The sequence below is a fragment of the Misgurnus anguillicaudatus genome, chromosome 19 (assembly GCF_027580225.2).
Source record: "Misgurnus anguillicaudatus chromosome 19, ASM2758022v2, whole genome shotgun sequence".
Taxonomy (NCBI): Eukaryota; Metazoa; Chordata; class Actinopteri; order Cypriniformes; family Cobitidae; genus Misgurnus; species Misgurnus anguillicaudatus.
This window is the reverse complement of record NC_073355.2, coordinates 8200913-8224774: the sequence shown is the minus strand read 5'-3', so window position 1 is coordinate 8224774 and position 23862 is coordinate 8200913. Positions and strand designations below refer to the sequence as shown.

General features: G+C 35.7%; 1 long non-coding RNA gene and 1 gene segment (V, D, J or C); one reads left to right on the top strand and one right to left on the bottom strand.

The window, feature by feature from the left end:
- Nucleotides 1–591: 591 nt before the first annotated feature.
- LOC129429410 (uncharacterized) lies at nucleotides 592–23862 on the bottom strand. Its single transcript, XR_012359112.1, has 3 exons — nucleotides 23769–23862; nucleotides 2291–2433; nucleotides 592–1888 (listed from the first exon to the last, which is right to left on the bottom strand). It is a non-coding gene; the product is annotated as an uncharacterized lncRNA (long non-coding RNA).
- Nucleotides 2304–23862, top strand: part of LOC141350978 (Ig kappa chain V-VI region J539-like) — a 48956-nt gene continuing 27397 nt past the window's right edge. Inside the window, 1 exon segment of the V gene segment in view lies at nucleotides 2304–2453. Within this exon segment, the coding sequence occupies nucleotides 2315–2453 (139 nt within the window).

Genomic DNA, 23862 nt, shown 5'->3' with positions numbered 1-23862 from the left:
AACTAAACATCAATGGAAAGCTATAGGAATGCAGTGTTCATATTGCAAAACTGTTTTAAACTAATAGTAATGCAGTGACAGTAATTTATCAATTTGTGACGAGAGTATGCAGCAAACTATTGACACCTAGTGGCTGTTGTTGGTAAATCTACTAAAAGTGTCATACAAAACCTCCGTTTTTATCACTAGTTGAAACTTATGGCTTATTTTTTTAGCATATTTGGTGTGAAAAAAATTTTCTTATAGATTTTTAATATAAAATATATAATTGTATTTTTTAGATTTTTACAAGAGTGAAAACATTTAAAGTGTCTTCTTTAAAAAAGAAAAAACAAGATTAGGCTTCTAGACCAATATATATATATATATATATATATATATATATATATATATATATATATATATATATATATATATATATATATATATATATATATATATACTGATTTGAAGGTAAACATCCAGTTTTCATCCCTCCACTCAAAAGGGGGAAGAGTGTGACAATAAAGTTGTTTAGTAAAAATTAAACAGATGGAACTAAAGGAAAAAGAAAAAGTCACAATCCTTTACTTTATCTGCATTAATAGCTGTTTAATTTTACAAAGAAATCATATTCATATAAACATGACATCATTGTTTACAGTTATATAAAAACCTATTAAGACAAAAGCACGATTTGCGATTATGTGTTTAAAGTGACTGCCTGATGCACGAGTCAGTTTTACATTAACAGATTTTCTGTGTTGCCAAAACAACGATGCTTTTTACAAAGTAAAAGTCTTCTTTTACTTCCCGTTACTAATGGACTTCAGTGGTGCATTACTGCCATCTACAGCATTACAACATCACAGCAGTTTATATACAAGGAAGACCGGGGCTAGTTGTCACACTTTTACTCCAAAGAAAATTAGAAATGTCTTTACTGTCATTACTTATGGAAAGTAACATAAATATAAAGTTTACAACAAATGTAAATAATGAACCAATGAACCAAATGACATTTTCATTTTAATCATACTGATAAATAACCAGTGGAAATCTTTATCAAAATAACAAGACAATATTACAGTTTATAAATGCATAATCTGTCACTGCTCACAATGAATTCTAATGTATTACAGCAGATCATGACTGAAATGATTTTAAAGTTAAAAAATATAATCAGGGTTAAAAGTCAACAATGAAATAAAGTAAAATATGTGTGAACATCACTGTGATGGTTTGAAGAAAATCACAATGCAATTATAACTTCTGACCAATATGAGTCGCTGTTGTCAAACTGATATGAAGCTGACAGGAAGTGGTGACTTTGATTACTAGGAAATAATTTACTATGAAAACTTAAATAAATTAAATAACATGTCAGTCCTTATGTAAAGTATAATATTAAAAAAAGAACTTGTGATATGTGTAAGACAAAGACAGAAAGATTTCTGTGACTAAAATATCAGCATCTTTAATGTTTGTTAGTATCTTATTATAGTAAGTTAAAGATTGTAATGATTTAATTGTTTTAATACTTTTATTGAACATTTCATATAAAGGATCTTGTTTAAGTCAAATCTTCATCACATCTTGAATCTCATGTGTCTACAGTACATTGTGATGATGTGTTTGGGTCTTATAGTGTTTTGTGTTTTTAGCTCCTCCCTCCAGATCTCTTGAGTCTCTTAAAGTTTCTCTGTCTGATCATTTCAGCATTATTCAACATCATCTGCTCATCTTTACACAAAACAAATCACAAGATGATCAGAATATTCTTCACTTTCTTCACTCTTCTCACCTGTGAGTTTCTCAGATCAAGCGTGTCTTCAGTTTGAGATATATGAGATCTTTCACTTCAATCAGATTCAGTGATGTGTGAAGATTTTCTTCAGGACAGAAACTTCTGTAGTGACACACAGGAAACATCTGCTGTTATAACATTCATTTACTTCAGCTCTATGTAAATCATCACATCTCTTTATTTTATCTGTTTATCTCTTCAGTGGATGTTCACTCAAGCAGACTTTTATTTTCAGGTTTGACTGAAGTATTAAAGAAATATATTAATAAATAAATGAAAAAATGCCATAAAGTGAATGACAAAAACTGATAACAGACAACAAAAACAAATTTAAAATCTCTCTAAGAAATAATAAATAATAAACATAAAAAAGGGATAAATAAGAGAGTGAGATTACTCAAAGTGGGTTAATGGTCATCATAAATATTAATTTATTTTTACAGTATTTAATAATCTCAGATTGAAGAGTTTATATATGAACTAGTGTGATAGTCTCTCATTCACTGATTCTTAACATGATGTTGAATTATGATGATGATGATGTTTGGTGAAGCTCCTCCCTCTTCATCCTCCTCAGTGTCTTATAGCTCCTCTCTCATCTCTCTCATCACATCACACACTGACATCATGCTGATCATCTTCATCATCTTCATCATCACACCATCATGTAAGATACATCAGATGAACATTTAATATCATCAGAAACAGATGTGAGTTATTGTGTATCATTAAATGTGTTTTTATTCATCATGTGTGAGTGGAGTGACTGTACTGACCCAACCATCAGAGCTCACGGTGAATAAAGGAAATAAAGTCACAATCAACTGTAATCTGGGATCTGTTGAAAACAGTGCTAGATGGTATAAACAGATTTCAGGAGGAGTTCCTCAGTTTGTCTTATACATTTATCATGGCTGGAGCTCACCTGGTTATGGATCTGGATTCTCTGCTCCTAAATTCACATCAACATCTTCATCTAAATCAGATTATAGTTTGATCATCAATAATGTAGATGTGAGAGATTCAGCTGTGTATTACTGTCAGACACATGACAACTCGGTTGATGAGTTCGTATCACAGTGATTGACATCATGACAAAAACCTCCTCACTGTTCACAGTCACTTCTGCTTTCATATAAACAGAATGAAGAACATGAACACATTTATGACAATCTGAGAGTAAATGATGTCTTGTTTCTTTATGAATGTTTACAAACTCACCATTCAGTGATAATCAGATTGATAGTAAAATAATTAAAGAGTCAAACTCAAGAAGAGTTTATTACTATACAGTCAAACTAAAACACATTCAATGATAAACAAACACTGTATATATTTCTGTTTGTGTATAAAGTTGTTGTCATAATATTTAATCATTGAAAGAGCTGTAATGAGTTTCAGTTTAGTGTCTCTGAAATTTATTTCTACACAAGATTAATTAGTTGTTCACAAGATTAATTATTTAAGATTAATACAACCTAAAAGAAATAAATGTATAGTTAAAGGGGACATATTATGAGATTTTTTTAAGATGTAAACTTAATCTTAATCTAGGGTCTGAGCAAAAGTGTGTCATTTAAAATGCAAATGAGCGGATGAAGTGCAAACACTGATCACAATGATGGTGGTTTGTTGAAATTGAAACTCTATTGTGCTGTGAATTATTTTCTCTCTCGCTCTTTCTCTCTGTACTACACTGTAAAAAATTGCTGTTAAAAAACAGCCAAATTTAAGTATAATTATATAATTATATATAAGTATATTGTTAAATTCTGCATTCTGTAAAAAAACAGTAGCCAGAAAACACTTACAAGCCAACCGTCAAAAGTCAAAGTCCAACTAAAACAACCACTGATCACAATAATGGTGACTTTAAATGAAACAGCCAACATCTTAAAGGGGACATTCCATGAAAATCAGACTTTTTCCATGTTTAAGTGCTATAATCGGGTCCCCAGTGCTTCTACCAAACCAGAAAACATGAAAAATAGCAACCCTGTAACTTTGTTTTGGTAAGGCTCTCTCTGCAAGCATGTAAATAAATAGGTCATGCGGATTTCGCTCCCCGCATGACGTAGGCAAGGGATCTTAATATAATGATACCGCCCCTTCAACTGCGCTATCCAACCATGACGCTACCTCGAGTGAGAGTGACAGAGAGAAAGTATGACTGACAGCACGACGCGTTTGTATTCCCTCAAATACAAACAGGAGCCTACAATCTTATAACTTGTAGTTTTAATAATCTTTCTAAAGATTGAATTAACGTTCTAAAGGATTAACGTTACCTTAGTGCAAGAGAGAGAGCGAGTGAGTGAGCGAACGATCGAGAGAGAGAGCAACACGACGGTTAGCTTTCAAGTAAGTTATGTTGTTTAATATGTTTCTCTGAAGTTTATATAAATGAACACGAGGATTAATGCACTGCACGAGACAGAGTGAGTGAACAACGCGTATTCACTATCATACACAACAAGTAAATATGTTGTTTAATGTTTCTCTGAAGTTTCAAATGAATGAGGAGTTACAAAATAGATGAGAGACTGACAGAAACGCGAATGTGTTCAATATGTGTACACAATAAACTTAAACATGTCATTTGATCTGTTTCTCTAAAGTTTAAGCACTAAACGTGTTGTTTTATTACAGATCATTTAAATGTGCTCGTGTGGTTTGGTCAAAAAGTAAACTTCTGAGTGTTTGTGGACGTGTATGCTGAAAAATCATTGTGCCTGTTTAAAACAAGGGCAGCATGAGACCTAAAAGTCTTTATTTTTATTCCACAATGTTCCCCATCTGCTGATAAACATGTATTTAGTACGCATAAAACAGATAATTGACTTTTTAAACATGTTCAAATATATAATGCTTAACATCGCTCACTAACTTCTTTCGTGAGAGAATCTCCGTCGATGCTCTGTCTACAGCGCCAGCGCTTGAGACTCCGCCCACCTGAGCAGCTCGTTTGGATTTAAAGGGATACACACAAAAACGGTGCATTTTTGCTCAGCCCCATAAAGTGCCTATTTTAACATGCCACAATAAATTACCTTTATGGTATTTTGAGCTAAAACTTCACATATGTACTCAAGGGACATCAAAGATGTATTTAATATCTTAAAAACGTCTTCTGGAATGTCCCCTTTAACATAAGTTAAGGAAATGACTCTACAAGTAAGATGTGAAATGCAATTTTAGGTTTCAGACAGAGATGTTGAGAAAGAGGATAACAGAGCTTTTAATTCTGCTTCATTGTTACTTTTTAACAGTGTCGGCTGGTCACTAGGGGGCGCTGGGGCGCCGCCCCCTTAAAGCTGGCCAGAGAGGAAAGCTACTTTAACATGTTACCAAAAAGTTAAATATATAATGCAAATTAATACAAAATAAATTCATTTAGTTGTACTATTTCACTGTTAGTCATGTTATAATTTTTTTAAAACAATTAAAAATCAAAACTGAGTTCGTTGTGTGTGTGTCATGTTTGTGTGTCTGGGGCACACCCCCTAATGAGTGTCTATGTAGGTCAGGAAAAAGGGTAAAACATGTGACCTGAGGCTGAGCTCTAAGTGGCTGGTTTCGGATCCGCCCTGGGGCGCAGGACTGTGCCCCCCAAACACTCCCACTTATGTTGAAAGCAAATTAATATTGCTTTTAATGTTTTTTACCTCCTGTGATTGGATGGTTCGAAGAGTCTCATAACCGCGTTGGAGATTGCTGTGTTAACTGATAGCTACAGTACAGATCAGTGAAAGCAAGTGAAATATCTTGAGATGAAGGAAAATATGCTTTTATCCTTACAAAATCACCCTTTACAAGGTATTTAATTGATGAATAAATAAAGGATTAAGAAGCTTGTATCAGATCGACCAACGGAGTATGGCAGTCTGTGTTCTCCACCACTTCTCATGGCAAACGGAGTTGGCTAGCTGGATATTATGTAAGTCTTCTTGAGTTTTATTTTTTCCCTGTTTGCTGTTTTAAAGTCTGAATGCGTGATAGACGTGCACGACATGAACTTTTGTGGCGCGTTTGAGCTTGTGTTGCGTGGACATAATGAGAGCGAGTGCTGCTCATATAATCCGGTAGGCTATATTTCGTGGCTTGGTCAACTTTGTTGTTAGTTTTGTTGTTGTACAGTGTTGTAGAGTTTAAAGCCCCACTGTGTAGGATCTACTCCCATCTAGCGGTAAAGCTCTATATGACAACCAACTGATTATTAGTTTCTAGCCCCCCCCATTCGGAACGCGTTTTAACTAGTACGGTGGCCCTGTCATGCCAAGGTTAACATGGCTTCCAGTAGCTAAAGCAAAAGCAATGAAAAAAAAATGAACGATTTGCATTGTCCTTTGCCTGTGATCCGTCAAAGCACACAGATTTATGTTAAACATGTAAAAAGTCTGATTGTCATGATATGTCCGCTTAAAATCACATAAGTTACAAAAAGCAATCATAAACGTAGCTTAGACACTCCTTTTTCATCCACGCGAGGAAAAATATCACAGGGGCTGTTACACTTGGTATTTAAATGTGTTTTCGTCGATCAGATCACAAGTGGACGAGAGAGACACATTACGTTTACACTTGGTGTTTAAATCCGTCTCTTTTTGTCCATTTTCGACCGCTTCTCTTCAGATTACTGAGGAGATGGTCTGTGGACCAGTTCCTCTCCTGTCATTTACTCATGAGCTAGAGTAATGACGGGTTTAAATGGACGCGAACTAATATGTGAGAGTCCAATGCTTATGTTTAAGTAAACGTTACATGTCCGTGTATATGTAAGAGCTTTCTCTGATATTGGTAATAAGATCGCTCAACTCTCACACGCTTGTAAAATGAAACGAAAGACGCGCAGATCAGACGCTTTTATCAATGAAAGGCTAAAAATAGCGCTGTCACCGTGTGTTTGTGCTAGAGGTCAGAAAATATGAAAAACATTTATCTCAGTACCTCAGATTACATAAATGTGCGGAGAGACGGCGTGTGGCTGTTCCAAGACATTAAACCACATGCATGTTTACACTAACAAGTGTTACGCATACCCATGCTATAGTTAGCCAAGGAACTATAAAACTTCAAGTTTACAACATAAACTGTATAGATGTAAACGAATATGCTGAATTACCTGTGGTGAAGATAGAAAGTAACTTGAGTCCAATGAGCCCCATCTTGGAAAACTAACTCCAATATTGACTTTGGTCTTGATGTTTTTCCTGTCGCGTTGTCGTTTAAAATCCCTGTTTCGCTTCCTTGGCGACTTGTTTTAATGTCCTCGAGAATAGTTCTTCAACAGGCTTTCAAAGCATTAGATCGCAGGTTTATCACGGCGTGCGGCCGAAGGATTCAGTCTAACGCAGGTCGCATATCCGGGCTGCATACGTCATCAAGCCTGGTTTATTTAAATTAACTGAGCATTACATTCGCAAGTCATAAGCATATTACATCAATTTACAATTAACTAAGAATAAATGTCAGCTTTATAATTGTTAATATTCTGAAATAAGACTGTCTTGATGACGTATACCGGCTACACATGCAACCTCCGTAGGCTTCAGCTCGCGGCCAGCTTGAGTGTAGTCTGAAAGCGCGAAAGGCGGAGCTTGAATTTCAGGAATGTCCCTCGTCGGCGAATGTATTTCAAAGATGGAGGTACAACATGGATTCAGCCAGAGAGCGACTCGATCGTATGTATTTTAAATAGCAGATTCTACACTTACGAGAATACTTTGATTAGTGGGGTGGAAGTAATTACACATGAATGAGCACATACTTTTGGAAGTAAACATGGGTTTTTGCTAAGAATTAACTAAAAAAAGTACACACTGGAGCTTTAAAAAGCACCCACGAGAAAACCACTGTTTTTAAGGAAACTTCACGAACCGTGCATATTGAGCTGATGATGGACTGTATGTACTCCCTGTTGTGAGGGAAAAATGGGCTTGTGCTATTGCTATAAAAGCAAAAAGAAACATACGAGCCTGTGATTAGGCAACTTTAGTGTCTCTTTTTGTGTGTATTCGGTCGCGTTAAACGAAAAGTCTTTGACGGAGGAAATTTAAGCAGGATAAAGAAAAATATGAGCGCCATTTTGGCAGATGCCCATACAACTCATGTGTGAGAGTGTGTTGCTCAAATGACGCCCTGGTTTCTAGATATTCTCGCGATATTTTGATGTCATACACTGATTGGTCTGCGCATGGCTGCTGAAGTTAAACACTACAGGTCAGGTAAACGCTGCAACAAGACGCCTGTCTAAGGTAAAGATACAAAATCTAATGACAAGAGTCTGCATTAATCTGCCTTCATGCGTTTATTACATAAGATGGTTTCAGATGAGTTTAGTTCAATTCAGATTTTTACATGTTTATTGATATTTTAATCGCAGTAGTATTTTGTTATTTGATTTGTTCATATTTGCCTGTTCAGCATAAAGCTCCGTGTTTTATTGCCTCCGCTGTCACTGTGAGAAAAAAAAACATTAATTCATCTGCTTCGTGTGATGGTAAAGTGATGCACGGTCTCCGTTTATCTGTTCTCTAAACAAATGAATAAACACATTTGACTTGTATGCTCGTCTTGTAAGTTTATGATTAGAAATGGACATGTGAACGAAAATGAAAATAATTAAAACATGAAATGACGGATAATAAATGACTGCAAAGGACTCTTTACAACGCTGTTTTTCAAAAAAAATGACGGAGATTGAAAATGTCTATCGCAACCTCTCTCTCTCTCTCTCTCTCTCTCTCTCGTTGCTCTGTGTGTGTGTGTGTGTGTGTGTGTGTGTGTGTGTGTGCGTGCGTGCGTGCGTGCGTGCGTGTGAATGATTACCTTGATATTAGTTAATAACAGATTCATAGTACATTTATTTCGTGCGTTTGATTTCAACTGTAACATTTTCAGCATTAAATGCTAATGATACTCATCACCTGATAAATGGCTATTAAGAGTACTGCATTACTACAGTAAAAGTTTGATTTTTAGTGTGTTTGCGCCCCCCAAATTTTTTTTAGCACCAGCCGCCACTGCTTTTTAACACTCTGTAAGACTGGGACAATATATACATCCAGCAGTGTTCATTTAACTCTGGGGATTTTTCTGTATGAGGGCTTTCTGGGGGCTAAGTGAGGGCTGCCCTTAGACTAGCCCTAAGTGGGCCCATAAAGGGCCATCGTAGGCTTACTTGCAGGGCAAGTTTACAGAATTTCCGTTTATTCAAAAACTAAACATCCTGTAGATTTATAGAACACTGTCCATAAATTTACAGAACATTTTCTTCTTCTTCTTCTTCTTCTGGTGTTTTATGGCGGTTTGGCAAACCAACGAAAAAGGTGCATTACCGCCACCTACTGATCTGGAGTGTGGAGTGAGCATAGATTTGGAAGAAAGAAATGCAAAAAAAAAAAAAAAAAAAAAATAAAATTATTTAAAACCTAAATTCTGTTTATTATTCCTATGTTTTTCAAATATTTAAATAACACTTCTTGAATTCTTGATTGCCTACCCTCATTTCCTAACAATACTTTTAAAGAAAAATGTTCAACTCCCATACATCGTAATTCTTGTATTAATTGAAATCTCTCCCTTTCATATGCAGAACACTCCTTAATAATATGTATTACTGTTTCTAATTCTCCACACTTGTCACATTCTCCCGATTCATGTTTACCTATTTTAAATAGACTATAGTTTAATGCTGTATGTCCAATTCTTAGTCTTGAGATAATGACATCCTTCTTTCTATTTCCATACCACTTCCTCCCATTTCCAACATTCTCCTGTATCTGAAAGAGATGTCTTCCTTTAGTTTCATTATTCCACATCTTTTGCCATTTCTTATTTACTTCAAACGAAATCACGCTCTTGAATTCTGTTTTACTCAAAGCTACCTTAATATCTATTTGTGCATGATCTAAAGCTTTCTTTGCTAGCAAATCTACTACTTCATTACCATCCACACCCACATGAGCAGGCACCCAAAGGAAATGTCCCAGATGGCATGCAACCATTGAAGCAGTGTTGGGGATCGTTGATTTGTCGGTGTTGATACCGTTGAGTCAATATCAGGTTTGCACCCTCCATTAGTGTTGGAAGGGTATTGAAATTTCAACAAATCGCCATTGTCGTGATCAGTGTTTGCTTTAGTTGGGCCCTTTACTCTTGTGTTTTAATGTCAAGTTTTCTTTGGCTATTGAAGCAGTGTTTTAAAGTACATCTGCTATTGCAAAGAAAACAAAAATCTAATGTTATCAAGTAGTTTAATTCTTGTAGACATCTCTAAATTATATTAATGAAATACTGCTAAAGTTTTGCAAAAGTTATTGTTATGGTACTAGTTGGAAACAGTGGCAGGTCTGTTATTTTGAGGATTATAAAAACACATTCAAAAAGTTAAACTACTGCATCTATCTCTGACATCATGAATCGGTCTATGAATCTCATCAATGGTAACGATCAACAAAAGAAAGCTTCATGCTGCAATGCATGCTGGGTATCATCGTAGTACTAAACTAATTTATAATTCCCAGCATGCATTGCAGTTGATCGTTTTATATGAATTTGTTTGATGATTGTCACCATTGTTGAGATTTGTAGGATGAGTAATGATATCTGAATGTGCCAGCAGCTTTTCTGCTTATCTTGTCACAGTGGATTTACAAACCAGAACAATTATAATAGCCAAAAATAGATCAACATAATCATGTAAAGCAGCTTAATTTTATATCATCTTGACATCTTCAAAGAAAGCAATCTGTTTCAACCTAACTTTGAAACACATCGTTCATTTCCGATGCACATATGTTACTATACAAACGGGTAGAAGAAAAGAAAGATTTAACTTGAATACCCAGAGTCAGGGACCCAACTGGGGCGACCACTGATCGCGGTGGTGGCGATTTGTTGAGATTTCAATGTTTTTTCAGTGTTGATGGAGGGTGCAGGCCTGATGTTGATTCAATGCAATTTTTTAACATTGTTTCAATGGTTTGCATGCTATCTGGGGTACCTCCATCCTTAACTGCCTGATTCTAAACAGACTTTGTAATATTTCAAATATTAAGTCTTGCCTTGATTCTGATTTTCCACTTTTTGACTAGTGAGAGCAGCCATTGAGTCACTACATATCACAGTTCTTTCTGGTTGGACTTCTTCAATCCACTGTAGAGCTATTATAATAGCTAAAAGTTCGGTAGTAAAAACTGACACTTGATCTGATAGTCTTTTTGCAATGTTTGTCTTAAAAGCAGGAATATATACTGCTGCTGCCGTTCTTTCAGACTCTGGATCCTTAGAGCCATCAGTGAATACCTGTAGTACAGCATAATACTCTTGTGTAATATACTGTTGAACTACCAGCTCAGTTAGTAAGCTCATCTCCAAATTTTCCAATATTTTGTGAATTTGTAAATCTATTGAAGGCATTTGAAACAACCAAGGGGGAATTGCTGGTATAGCAACAGAAGGAGCTATTACATGATCTTTCAACTCCAAATTGTTTATCTCTTTCCTTACCACCCAACCGAAACTAGTTATTTCTTTATATTCATACTCCCAACAATCTTTCAAAAGTGCTCTAACTGGATGATTTTCCTGATGTCCCTTTACACCGTACAAATACCTTTGTCTCAGCTGGAGCCTACGCATTTTTATAGGCAGTTCTCCCATTTCAACTTGTAGTGAAACTATCGGGGATGATCTAAATGCACCACAACATATTCGCAAAGCTTGATTTTGAACAACCTCAATCTTTTTAAGTATTGTTTTGTTCGCAGAACTGTATACTAAACATCCATAATCAATGTTTGACCTAACCACAGCATAGTAAATTCTTTTTAATGACTGACACGTTGCCCCCCAATCAGCTCCTGACAAGCACCTTAACACATTTATTCCTTTTTTGCATTTATCTATCAATTTCTGAATGTGAATTCTAAAATTTAATTTAGAATCCATCCACAAACCCAAAAACCTTATAACATTTACTTGTTCCAGCTTATACCCATACATTTTAATATTCAATCTTGGACTATTCTTCTTTTTCGAAAAACAAACCACTTGTGTTTTTGCCACAGAAAATCGGAAACCCCAGTTATTTGCCCATTCTTCCACCTCATTCACTGCTTTTTGCATTTTATTTTCTACAAACGAAACATTTCGCCCCCTTTTCCATAGTGCTCCGTCATCAGCATACAAAGACCTTCCAATTCCAGAATCTACATTATGGTAAATGTCATTAATCATTAAATTAAAAAGAATAGGACTGCTCACACTTCCCTGGGGAGTTCCATTCTCAATTGGAAGAATCTGAGAAAAAGCAGTTCCTACCCGTACTTGAATCGTTCTTCCAAATAAAAAACCCATAATCCAGTTATACATTCTTCCGTCAATTCCCAAGCTTTCCAGTTTCATTAAGAGCCCCTCTTTCCACAGCATATCATAGGCTTTTTCTACATCAAAAAACACTCCCACTAACACTTCTTTATTAACTTGAGCTTTTCGAATTTCAGTTTCCAAACATAATATTGAATCCATCGTATTTCTCCCTTTTCTAAATCCACTTTGACATGCAGAGAAAACATTCCTACTTTCAGTTACATAGGTCAATCTGTTCATAACCATCCGTTCCATAACTTTACATAAATTTGACGTCAGCGCAATAGGTCTATAATTAATTGGCTGAGAGTGGTCTTTTCCTGGTTTGGCTATTGGTATTACCACCCCATGTTTCCAATCTGCAGGTAAATTCCCAGTTTCCCATATTTTGTTAAAAAGTCTTAGAATCATATTTAAGCATAAATCAGATAAATGCGTTATCATCTCATAACATATGTCGTCCTTGCCTGGAGAAGTACGCTTGACCCCCACAAGTGCTCTCTTTAACTCATATAGATTAAACTCTGTATCTACCAAACTTCCTGATGACTTCTTCTTAACATATATGTGAGAATTCTCCCTAACTTTCTGTTCTCTATACCTCCTCATATTCTCTGACATATTTTCATTACTGTGCACCTTAACAAAAGTTTCCACTAACATCTCTGCTTTATCACTATCCTTTATTGCTATTTTTCCATTATTTACTAAAACTGGTACATTGCTGTTTTTCTGAATCCCTCCCATCTTCCTTATCATATTCCAAATTTCATTGATTTCAATATCCTCCCCTATTCTATTGCAAAACTCTCTCCAGTAATTTCTTTTAGCTTTTCTTACTTCTCTCCTTACTACTGCTTGTGCTTTCTTAAAGTTAATGTACTCACTAAACAAAATAGATTTTCTGGCTTTCTTCATCGCTTTATTTCTTTCCCTTACTGCTTTACTACATTCTTCATTCCACCATGGTACTGCTTTCTTACTATTTAAGGTTTTCTTTTTTTTCCCTATTGCTTCCTCTGCCGTAGTTCTTAAGACTTCACTTATTTCCTTATTTAACTCTTCAACGCCATTATTACCTAAAATCATTTCACACATCCTATTATGACACAATTCTGTAAATAGTTCCCAGTTAGCTGCCTTAAATTTCCATCTTGGTACCCTGTCCAGCAAAGTTTGGGTAATGTCCATACCAAATTTACACCATATAGGATAATGGTCACTTCCCATTGTACTTTGTTTATTTACATTCCATTCACATATTCTTGCTAGATTTTCTGACATTAGGGTAATATCTAAAACTGACCTACGTCCATGAGATACATCTATTCTTGTACAACATCCATTATTAACACACACTAACCGTCCCCAATCTAACATGTCTTCAACAATCTGCCCATTGAAATCTGTCTTAATACTCCCCCACAAAGTATTATGAGCATTGAAATCACCACACCATATTACTTTCTGATTTATATTACCTCTTATACTCTCCAATACTTCCTTACTTAACTTTTCACATGGATTATAAAAATTTATAACTTTAGTACTGTGGTTCCCTTCCCAAACTTCCATCATTACCACCTCTTTATCTAAATTCTCTTCAACATTCCTGTATCCCACACCATCCTTTACAAACGTAGCTACCCCACCTCCATTACCTTGTTTCCTATCTTTCCTAATTACCCCATACCCTTGTAATATAAAATTTAATTGAGGTTTGAGCCAGGTTTCTTGTACACATATTATATCAGGTTTATTTTCTAAATCAGAGATGAACTTTTTAAACTCTTGGCCATTAGCTATTAAACTTCTAGCATTCCACTGAAGTATTAACAACACCATTATATAGCACCACATCCTGGTTGAGTGTATGTTGTTTGCATCTTTAATTTCTCGTTAATCATATCCACTGAAATACCTTCGATCTCTAGGTACTTTTCTGCTGCTTTGATTATAATTTTAATTCTTTCTGTCCGACTTTCAGTTTGTGCCGAACAATTAACTACTTCAGCCATAAAAGTAACAAATGCAACATTATCCTTAATCCCAACTTTCTCTTTTGTACTTTCCATTGCCATTTCTGTCTTTCGTTGCATGCTTTCTTTACTTTTGTCTCCTGGTTCCAAATTCTGTCCTACTTTTTTAATAGCCTCAGAGTAGAGGCCTGCACTCCCGCGGGAGTCCCGCGGGACCCGCGGGTCCCGATGCAAAACAGTGCGGCGCGGGACAAATTTTGAATGGTCATTGCGGGAGCGGGCGGGATGATAGAGATGCACTGGCGGGTGCGGGCGGGAGGGATGATACGCTGCACTCCCGCAAATTAAAAATAAGTTAACATTACAAAACTTTAGATTTATTTATGTTAAAAGATGGGTAAATGTTTTCTGTCTATTAGTTTTTGTTAAACGTTCTGTTTAATAAGCGAGTCATTTTACTAATTTATTGTTGTTCTGTTTTAACAAAAAAATAAATAAAAAATAAAAAATACTAAGCATTCGTAGTAATGGAAAATTATGTCTTTCATTTATTCGTTATAACGCAGATAGCTTCCGTTGAATTCGTTTTATTAATAAAACAAACTGTTTAATATAAGTACGTTTGTCATTGTAAGCCTACTATTTTATTGGTGTTGATTTTGAGGCTGCAAGGGTCGCTCTGATAATAGTTATACATTGCGAGTTATAGCAACCCCGTCTGGCGGCTTGATGTGAATATAATTCATATTATAAACGAGAGTATTCAACTGCAATATGGCAATATCCTCACAACATTATTATTTCTCAAAATTTTGACAAAAATTATTTTTAAGGATTAACTGTATTCTTACAGTTATTCAAAGATGCACACATTATTCCGCATATGATTTGAATATTAGTCGAGAGTATATAACGGCAATTAACGTCTTATATGGCACTAAATATCCACATAACTTAATATAACAGCATAATGAAATGAATAAAAGACAAGGAAGTAGGATTGGCATGTAAATTGTATTATTATTACCGGAAAAACAGCAAAATAACTGAAATAAACTCTGAGGTAAATGCGCGAGGTAAACACGTTAAAATAAATGAGCAATCACAGTGGAAAAAACATTATCTCTCAAAACTTTATATGACAAAAATGATATTTAAAGGAAAAATTCTTACAGTTTTTCAAAGATGTAAAGAAAGTATTCCATATTACTCCAGTTAGCACGTTCATCTCTGGTCTCGCTCTGTTATGTAATAGCTGATTGACAGGTGCGCATCTCCGTCTTTTAAACATATCATTTTGTAAAGTTACTCATTTAGGGAAATTATCCATGATTTGATGATTTTATTATTATTATGAAAATGTTTTTTTTTTGCAGATTGATTGCGATTTGTATTACCGTTTTACTACAAATACAAGACCTTTTTTTTTTACCACAGAGGGCCGGTGGTATACGAAATTTCCCGGTAGATTTTTTGGTCCTACTCCGCCCCTGATATATGAATAATAATGAACAAACATTTAACAAATTTATTTTATTAAGAAATGGAAATATTTAATAATCTAACGATAAATATCAAATGTAGCCTACTGGGTAGGATTTTAAACGTCTTTGCCAAATATATTTTCGTTTAAAATATGCGGTGTGTTTAATACATTCAGAAGGTGAAAAAAATCCTCACCTGCATATCCCTAAATCCAACACATCTTTGTAAGAACGTAAGTAAAGTGTCGATGTTATTTTTACATTCTGACTTTAAATAACAATTTGGAAAAAGAGATCAGAGCAGAGGAGCGTGTAAATGCTGCAATTACACTTGCTTTGACAGCAGCTTATTTTTAAAAGACGCTGTATTTTATTGCTCTATTCGCCAAGTGTATTTTAATTGGCCACACTATGAAATTTATATATAAATTCAGAACTTTTTAAAATTTTATTCAATTAAACTTATTCAAAAACTACTGAAAGGAAATAAATGTGTTTGTTTCTATTTTTTAAATGGTGGGTCTTCAGATTACCTGTTGGGTTGAAAAAGTTTGCAAACCCCTATAATACATAAGCAAGATTGATCAAAGCTTTATCAAATCTTTTAAAATTTTTTATTAGTAATTATATCATGTTATTCATGTATATAAGTAAATAACGTCGTAAGATACGCATACTTTGTGTCCAAAAACTTACTTTATTTTCCAATAAACTGATGAGTTTTGCATCAAATAGATTTTTGATACTCTTGCAATAGACTATTTATGGCGATTCACAGACGATTCATTGTTACATCTATGACTTAAAAAATTACGATTTGTTCCTTTTCTTTTTAGAGACCGTTCGCATCAAGTTGCCAAGTTTATTTTAAATCTTGATGAGCGGCAAGCGCACTCAAAAATAGACGCCTCTGAAACAAAACTCGTATTTACAGGCGAACGCTTTGAAAAGAAGTAGAAATTTAGTGCGTCCTTCGTTTTCCATTCACTTTAGATGTTAAGTTAATGGACTCGAATGCAAAAATTCTTCCAATAAGTGGTCGGGACTCAGGACACAATCAATTTGGGCATAAAGTGGTCGGGCTGCTGTGACTGCAGGCAGCCTATGACAGCAACCTTCAACCTCCTTGTCCGATTAGCCATCTAAGCCTGTTACCATGTATTGGTAAGGAATTATATGTGCACGCACATTTTTTAAGACCTTTCCTGAGACCGACACCCATCCATCCTGCCTGCGGGCATTTGCGGGCGGGAGCGGGACAAAATATCACAGATGCGGGTGGGAGCGGGACTAAAAATTAAAAATCTTTGCGGGAGCGGGCGGGAGTGGGACTGAACATTGCGGGTGCGGGCGGGAGCGGGACTGAAAATTGTGTCCCGCGCAGACCTCTACCTCAGAGTATGACAATCCCTCCTGAATCCTGACACTCTGTACTTGAGCCGCATGTTTCCTCACCTTGCACCCTCCATACCCCGCACTGTGATCCCCTCCACAGTTACAACATTTGGGGTTAATTTCTTGCCCACATTTTCCATATTCATGCTCTCCACCGCATCTCGCACACCTCTGTTTGCCTCTGCATACCGCCGCTACATGCCCGAACTTTTGGCATTTATAACATCTCAAAGGTGGGGGTACAAAAAGCCTTACTGAGAAACTCATATATCCCAACATGACTTTATTTGGCAGTCTTTCCTCATCAAAATGAATCATTACGGAGAGGCTGTCTCCCCTTTCATTGTTTCGATTACATTTTAGCCTTTTTACATCAATCACTTTAGCTCCAGTAAGACCTTTTTTAATCTTTTCCACTGTTACCTCTGTAGGGATCCCTGTTATTACTCCTTTAACCCATTTCTTTTCCTCCTGTATTGAACAAATTACATTTTGATCCATGATTGACTTAACTCCTATAGCCCTTTTTTGTTGCACCCTATCTTTACAATATATAAGCAATCTACCATCTCTTAAAGGGGACATATTATGAAAATCTGACTTTTTCCATGTTTAAGTGCTATAATTGTGTCCCCAGTGCTTCTATCAACCTAGAAAATGTTAAAAAGATCAACCCAATAACTTAGTTTTGGTAAACCATTTTCTGCAAGCATGTGAAAAATAGGTCATTGTAATTTGGCCCTTATTGTGATGTCAGAATAAGGTAATACCGCCCACTTTATCTGCACTATCCAACCACAGCACAACCATTTAGTATGGAGAGAAAGAGAGAGATAAAATATTTCACAGCACAATTGAGTTTTAATTGCAACAAACCACCATCATTGTGATCAGTGGTTGCACTTCATCCGCTCATTTGCATTTTAAATGACACACCCAAAACGGCACACTTTTGCTCAGACCTATTTTAGACTTAGTTTACATCTTAAAAAAAATCTCATAATATGTCCCCTTTAACTTCTTAACACTTTCAACCAGTCCTATCACTTCCTTTATTGTTTTGGATAACTTCAGCGGGTTAACAACACTGAAAGATCCGTTTACAAATTTCATTACTACCTTATACTCCTCTTTCCTTTTTCTTGTCAGACGAGGTCCATTATCACTATCGCTTTCAGATGCGCTATTTTTCTTTCTTTTCCGTTTTTCTACAACACTCCATTCATTATTTCCATTCCCGCCATCATCCCCTTCAAACATTTCATCCTCCATTTCCGGATCACTTCCGGAATCTACTCCACCTCCTACCATGCACTCTCCAGTCACAGATCAGCTGTTGCCAAACCGCCTCCTTGCTGTGTCACACGTGCTGTACTGTTCACTTTCACCTACAGAACATTTTCCGTAGCCTTTAGGGACACTTCAATCTGCCTATGAAACGCAACAATGGTGACAATCAACAACAAAGCTTCAAAACAACAAAGTGATAAATGTTGTGGTAAATATCCATTTGACTTACACGTCATATCAGAAAGAAGATTTGTCTACTAAATCACAGGTGTGGATGCTGGAATAGTTGAGCATTTGTATCTTGTTCTGACAGCATTTGTTTAGAAGTTAAACATCATCCATATTTAGAAAATAACTCTGCAAGCAAGTTGTGATTTTAGGTTTCAAACAGAGATGGTGATAGAGAGGCAAAAGTGAAAGATTGCAGCAGGGGCTATTGTACCCATAATGCAACATCTTATTAAAAAAAAAAAAAAAAAACAGACAAATGCCTGTAAAACATAAATACGGAAAATTCCTTCATATTTACACAGTACTTTGTCCGTTTTTTTACAGATTTTTTTTTAGAGTGCATGTGCCATGAGTAAAAGTCCTCTCCAGTATTTTGTTCCAATCACCTGGATTTGCTAATTAGTTTTTCAGCAGTAGGGGAGCTCTGTTTTTTGGTGTTTTAAGCCCTCAACGAAGCCTCCAAAGCAGCGCTGCCTAAAATGCAATCCCCGTGCCCCGAGCGTTTCAGTCAATCACAGCACTGGTGCTAGATATCCAGCCTTCCACCAGCTTCTGGCAGTTTGAGCTCACCGTTGGTCAGGTGAGTAGTGCAGATATCGTAAGATAGGAATGTGATAGTGTTTATATTCAGCTCTGATTGTTTTGAGTGTTTAAGAGATGTGTTCCCACGGTTTCGTGGCACGACTTTCTTTTTCAAACCAGTTTCAAGTATTGGTTACTCAATTGTTTTCCAATTGTAAAACTACTTTCTGTTACATAAAATGACATCCTAACTCAACTCTAACCCCAAGCGAAAACAGTTTAAATTTCTAACAAAAATATAAACCAATGCTTAAAATGACATCCGCATTTATGCCAAACCCAACGTTATCCTCACGTGAAAATAGTTTAAAAATCAGACAAAAACCACAAATCTAATGCCAACCCCAAGCAACAAGGGTAGTGATGTTACCAGTGACACAAGCTCCGAAGCGTGTGTCAAAAAAACGAACCGATTTTCATTGAAGCTTTGTATCGAAGCTTGATTCGTTTTGGCAAAATCACGTGACCAATGACGTCCGAAGCTTCGTTTCACATAACACCAAAGTGACTGCTTCGTTATCTGATTCAAAGATTTAAAATTGTGCGATGCGCGGCGTGCCCTCTTGGGTTGTATTGGAGTATTGCATTACACGGAATCGATTACTGTATAGTGAGTTTGAGATATATATATATATATATATATATATATTATATATATATATATATATATATATATATATATATATAAATATAGTATTAAAAAGCCTTTTCTGCACCACTTAATACCATGATATATTTTTTAATTGGTTCACACTTTATACTTTTGAGACAAGGTCTATCCTTAATTTGTTATTTTTGTTCGGAGTACCATTCGCATGAAATGGAACATACTGCGGTCATGTATTTAATATATTGTTACATTTATTTTTGAATCTATCCTTAATTTGTCAATCCATTAAGTTTTGCTTTTTATAATTAAATTAATACGTTGTTTGGTTGTGGAACATGTTGTGAAACAGCACTTTCACCAGCAGAGGTCCTCATTGAGCTCTGATTTGAAAAGCTTCGAGTAATGAACCTTTTTCCGATACAATTGGGTTGAAAGCTTCACTGCTTCAAGAAAGCTTCACTTCGCCATCACTAAACAAGGGTTTAAAAAAAAAAAATTGAGTAATCAATATGTGAAACTTGCACGAAAAACACAGTAGTGCCACAGACAGGTGAAAACACGGAAACACGTCCCTCAAACGCTTGAATCATTTCGAGCTGAATCCAAATACAGTCACATTCCTATCTTACCATATCTGCACTACTCACCTGACCAATGGTGAGCTCAAACTGCCAGAAGCTGGCGGAAGGCTCGATATCTTGCACCAGTGCTGTGATTGGCTGAAACGCTCGGGGGCGTGGAGTGCCTTCCAGGCAGTGCTGCCTTGAAGGCTTCGTTGAGGGTTTTAAACACCAGCGAGCCAGGAGGTCACCTACTGCGGAAAAACTGTGCTAATTAGCAAATCCAGGTGATTGGAACAAAATACTGGAGAGGACTTTTACTCATGGCACATGGATTACCCACCTCTGCATGAGGGCTTCCTAGGGGCTAAGTGAGGGCTGCCATCAGGGCCTGTTCTGGCCCAAGTCTGGGCCGGTTATGGGCTATTGTCTGTAATCCAGAACTGGGCCACTGTAGGGCCGTCATTCTTCGTTGTATGTAGGCCAAGGAAAACTGGTTGTGTGGGCCGGAACAAAATTGCTATCTGGGAAGTAATTTTTACAAATAAACCTTACAAAAACAATACAGGTGTGCATCCTGAGACAAACAATGGCACTGGGGCCTATACCATGAAGCTGGTTTAAGTGGATAGCCAGGTAAGTTTAAGATTAGTTTGCGCCAACCCTGGGTTTTAGGTACCATGAAAGTAGCGCGGCTTTAATCGGTGTTCGTCGCCATGGTATCTTATGCTGCACTGTAAAAAAAAAATCCGTAGTTTTTACGGTGAAATACTGGCAGCTGTGGTTGCCAGAACAATTCTGTAAAAAATACAACTTAAAACCGTAAAAATAACAACACCACAGTTGTATGCATTACAGTGAACTTTTGTAAATTTTACAAATCTTACCTGTATACAGAATTTCTTTGATTTATTAACTGTTTAGAAACTCTTATTTTTTAATGGTAAAATGCAGATGTGATTGCCAGAAAACCGCCCCAAAAATACATGAACATGCAAACAACTTTTTGTATTTCATTAATTAATATAATTTTATTCATATTTTAATATATGCAGAAAACCACTATAAGACAGCTGCACAAAGAAACAAAGTTTGTTGTGAAATTATTACAAATTGTTTTCTAATTATTTGCCAACAACTTGAAAAGTGACAGTGGACATACACAAAGATTGTATCATACAAACAAATACAAAACAACATCAGGGTAAGTTTTTAAATCGCTCAGTGTCTATGAGTCCATTTTACAGAGTTAAAAAGTGACACTTAAATAGTGACATGATGAATGAACATTCATGATGAAATAGAGAGCAGTCAAAACACAAGTACAACTGAACTACAGACAAAATGAGACAAGATCTCAAGATAGGAGAATTAAACACAAACACCATTAACATCTACACTTATTACAAACCAGTTTGACTTAATTTCTGTCATACATTTACATAATCTATTATTGAGAAATAACAGAGGGTTAGATGATGATTTATCAAAAATGTTGTGTTTGAAGTCAAGATTATGGTGATCAGTGGTTGTTTTGGTTGGGGTCTTGAGCCTTAATGGCTACTTAATTCCTTTTTGTCAATTGTGTTAGTGGTTTACACAGAGCACTTAATGATGATGGTTGTAAAAACAAGTCTCCAACATTTCTTTACTGTTAAGTGGTTTGATTTATCCACATGAAAGTTGTGAGTGACAGGTAGATATAGTAAGTGAGAAATTGGTTTAATGTCTGGTGTATGTGGTCTTCTGCCAACATAGCTGTTGGGCTAGAAAGAGTTTTGTAAAGTAATGGTTTTGGAACACTTCATATTCATATCAAGATTCAACCTACAAATCTCAATAGTGGTGACCATCAAAAAACTAATTCAAATTGAGTGCAATGCATGCTAGATAAGTTTGTACTATTGTAATACCCAGCATGCATTGCGGCATGCAGCTTTCATATTTTGGGTCACCATTGTTGTGATTTGTATGCTGATTCTTGATGTCTAGACTGATTTTATTATTCATAGCATCACCTGACATTATTTTTACTGTTTGTAAGTCTAATTGTCTAAATGCATTGCCACTCTGTAACATCGTCCCACAAGAAAAATTTGTATGGGGAAGAGGAAAAAACTTAATGTTCATGTTTACAGTTGTTTTGAGATCACCTGTTTGGTAAACTTTAAGACAACTAGACCATCATAAAAAATCTACCAACATCACTTGGTTTTTATGTATTTCAGCTTCTTAGACCATAGCTTATGTGTATTGACACATTATTTTAACAGTCAGGGAAAGCTTAACCCAAACACCTACGAGCCAAGTGCTACATTTAAGGAAACAATGATCTCCATAATGGTGACTTCAAACAAACCAAATAAAGTCAAACTGGTTTGTAATAAGTGTAGATTTTAATGATGTTTGTGTTTAATTCTCCTATCTTGAGATCTTGAGCGATTGAATGTGTTTATATGTTATATTTATACAGTTAATGTTCATCTAAGATTTTGTCTGTAGTTCAGTTGTACTTGTGTTTTGACTACTCTCTATTTCATCATTAATGTTCATTCATCATGTCATTATTTAAGTGTCACTTTTTAACTCTGTAAAATGGACTCATGTAGACACTGAGTTATTTAATAACTTACCCTGATGTTGTTTTGTATTTGTTTGTATGATACAATCTTTGTGTATGTGCATTGTCTCTTTTAAAGTTGTTTGCAAGTAATTAGAAAACAGTTTGTAATAATTTCACAACAAACTTTGTTTCTTTGTGCAGCTGTCTATTCAATCACCTGGATTATAGTGGTTTTCTGCATATATTAAAATATGGATAAAATTATATTAGTTAATGAAATACAAAAAGTTGTTTACATGTTCATATATTTTTAGGGCGGTTATCTGGCAATCACATCTGCATTTTACCATTAAAAAATAAGAGTTTCTAAACAGTTAAGTAATCAAAGAAATTCTGTATACAGGTAAGATTTGTAAAATTTACAAAAGTTCACTGTAATGCATACAACTGTGGTTGTTTTTTTTTATGGTTTTACGTTGTATTTTTTACAGAATTGTTCTGGTAACCCAGCATTTCTCCGTAAAAACTACAGATTTTTTTTACAGTGTAAGAGAATTAAGTTTTCAGGGTCTCTTTCAGCCATTCTTTGGCGGGCAAATCGCCTGGCTCGATGCCATTTAATGTCTTTATTTTATCTAAATATTATCCATTGGAAACAGTATTCAGTGTGCCGTGATAAGCACCTCACTTCTTCTTTCTCCCTATTTTCCTTAAAATACTGTATATCCTTACTTAACACCGCTTTGTGCAAACCAACCAAACTTCAGTACAGATCAAAATAGCGTATGGTCCTTCCAAAATGGCACCGGCGCCCCAGCATGCACCCCGGCGTGAGGTCAGTTCAAACTCGCTATACATAACTATATTATCAGTGGTGTATAAAGACCTTACATAATGAATGGTTATGTTTTTATTACCTTAGAAGCTGTTTTATCTTGATACACTGCTGCTCCTCTTACATGGAAGTCGCCATTTTGCACTGCCATGTTTCTACAGCAGCCCCTAAACGGA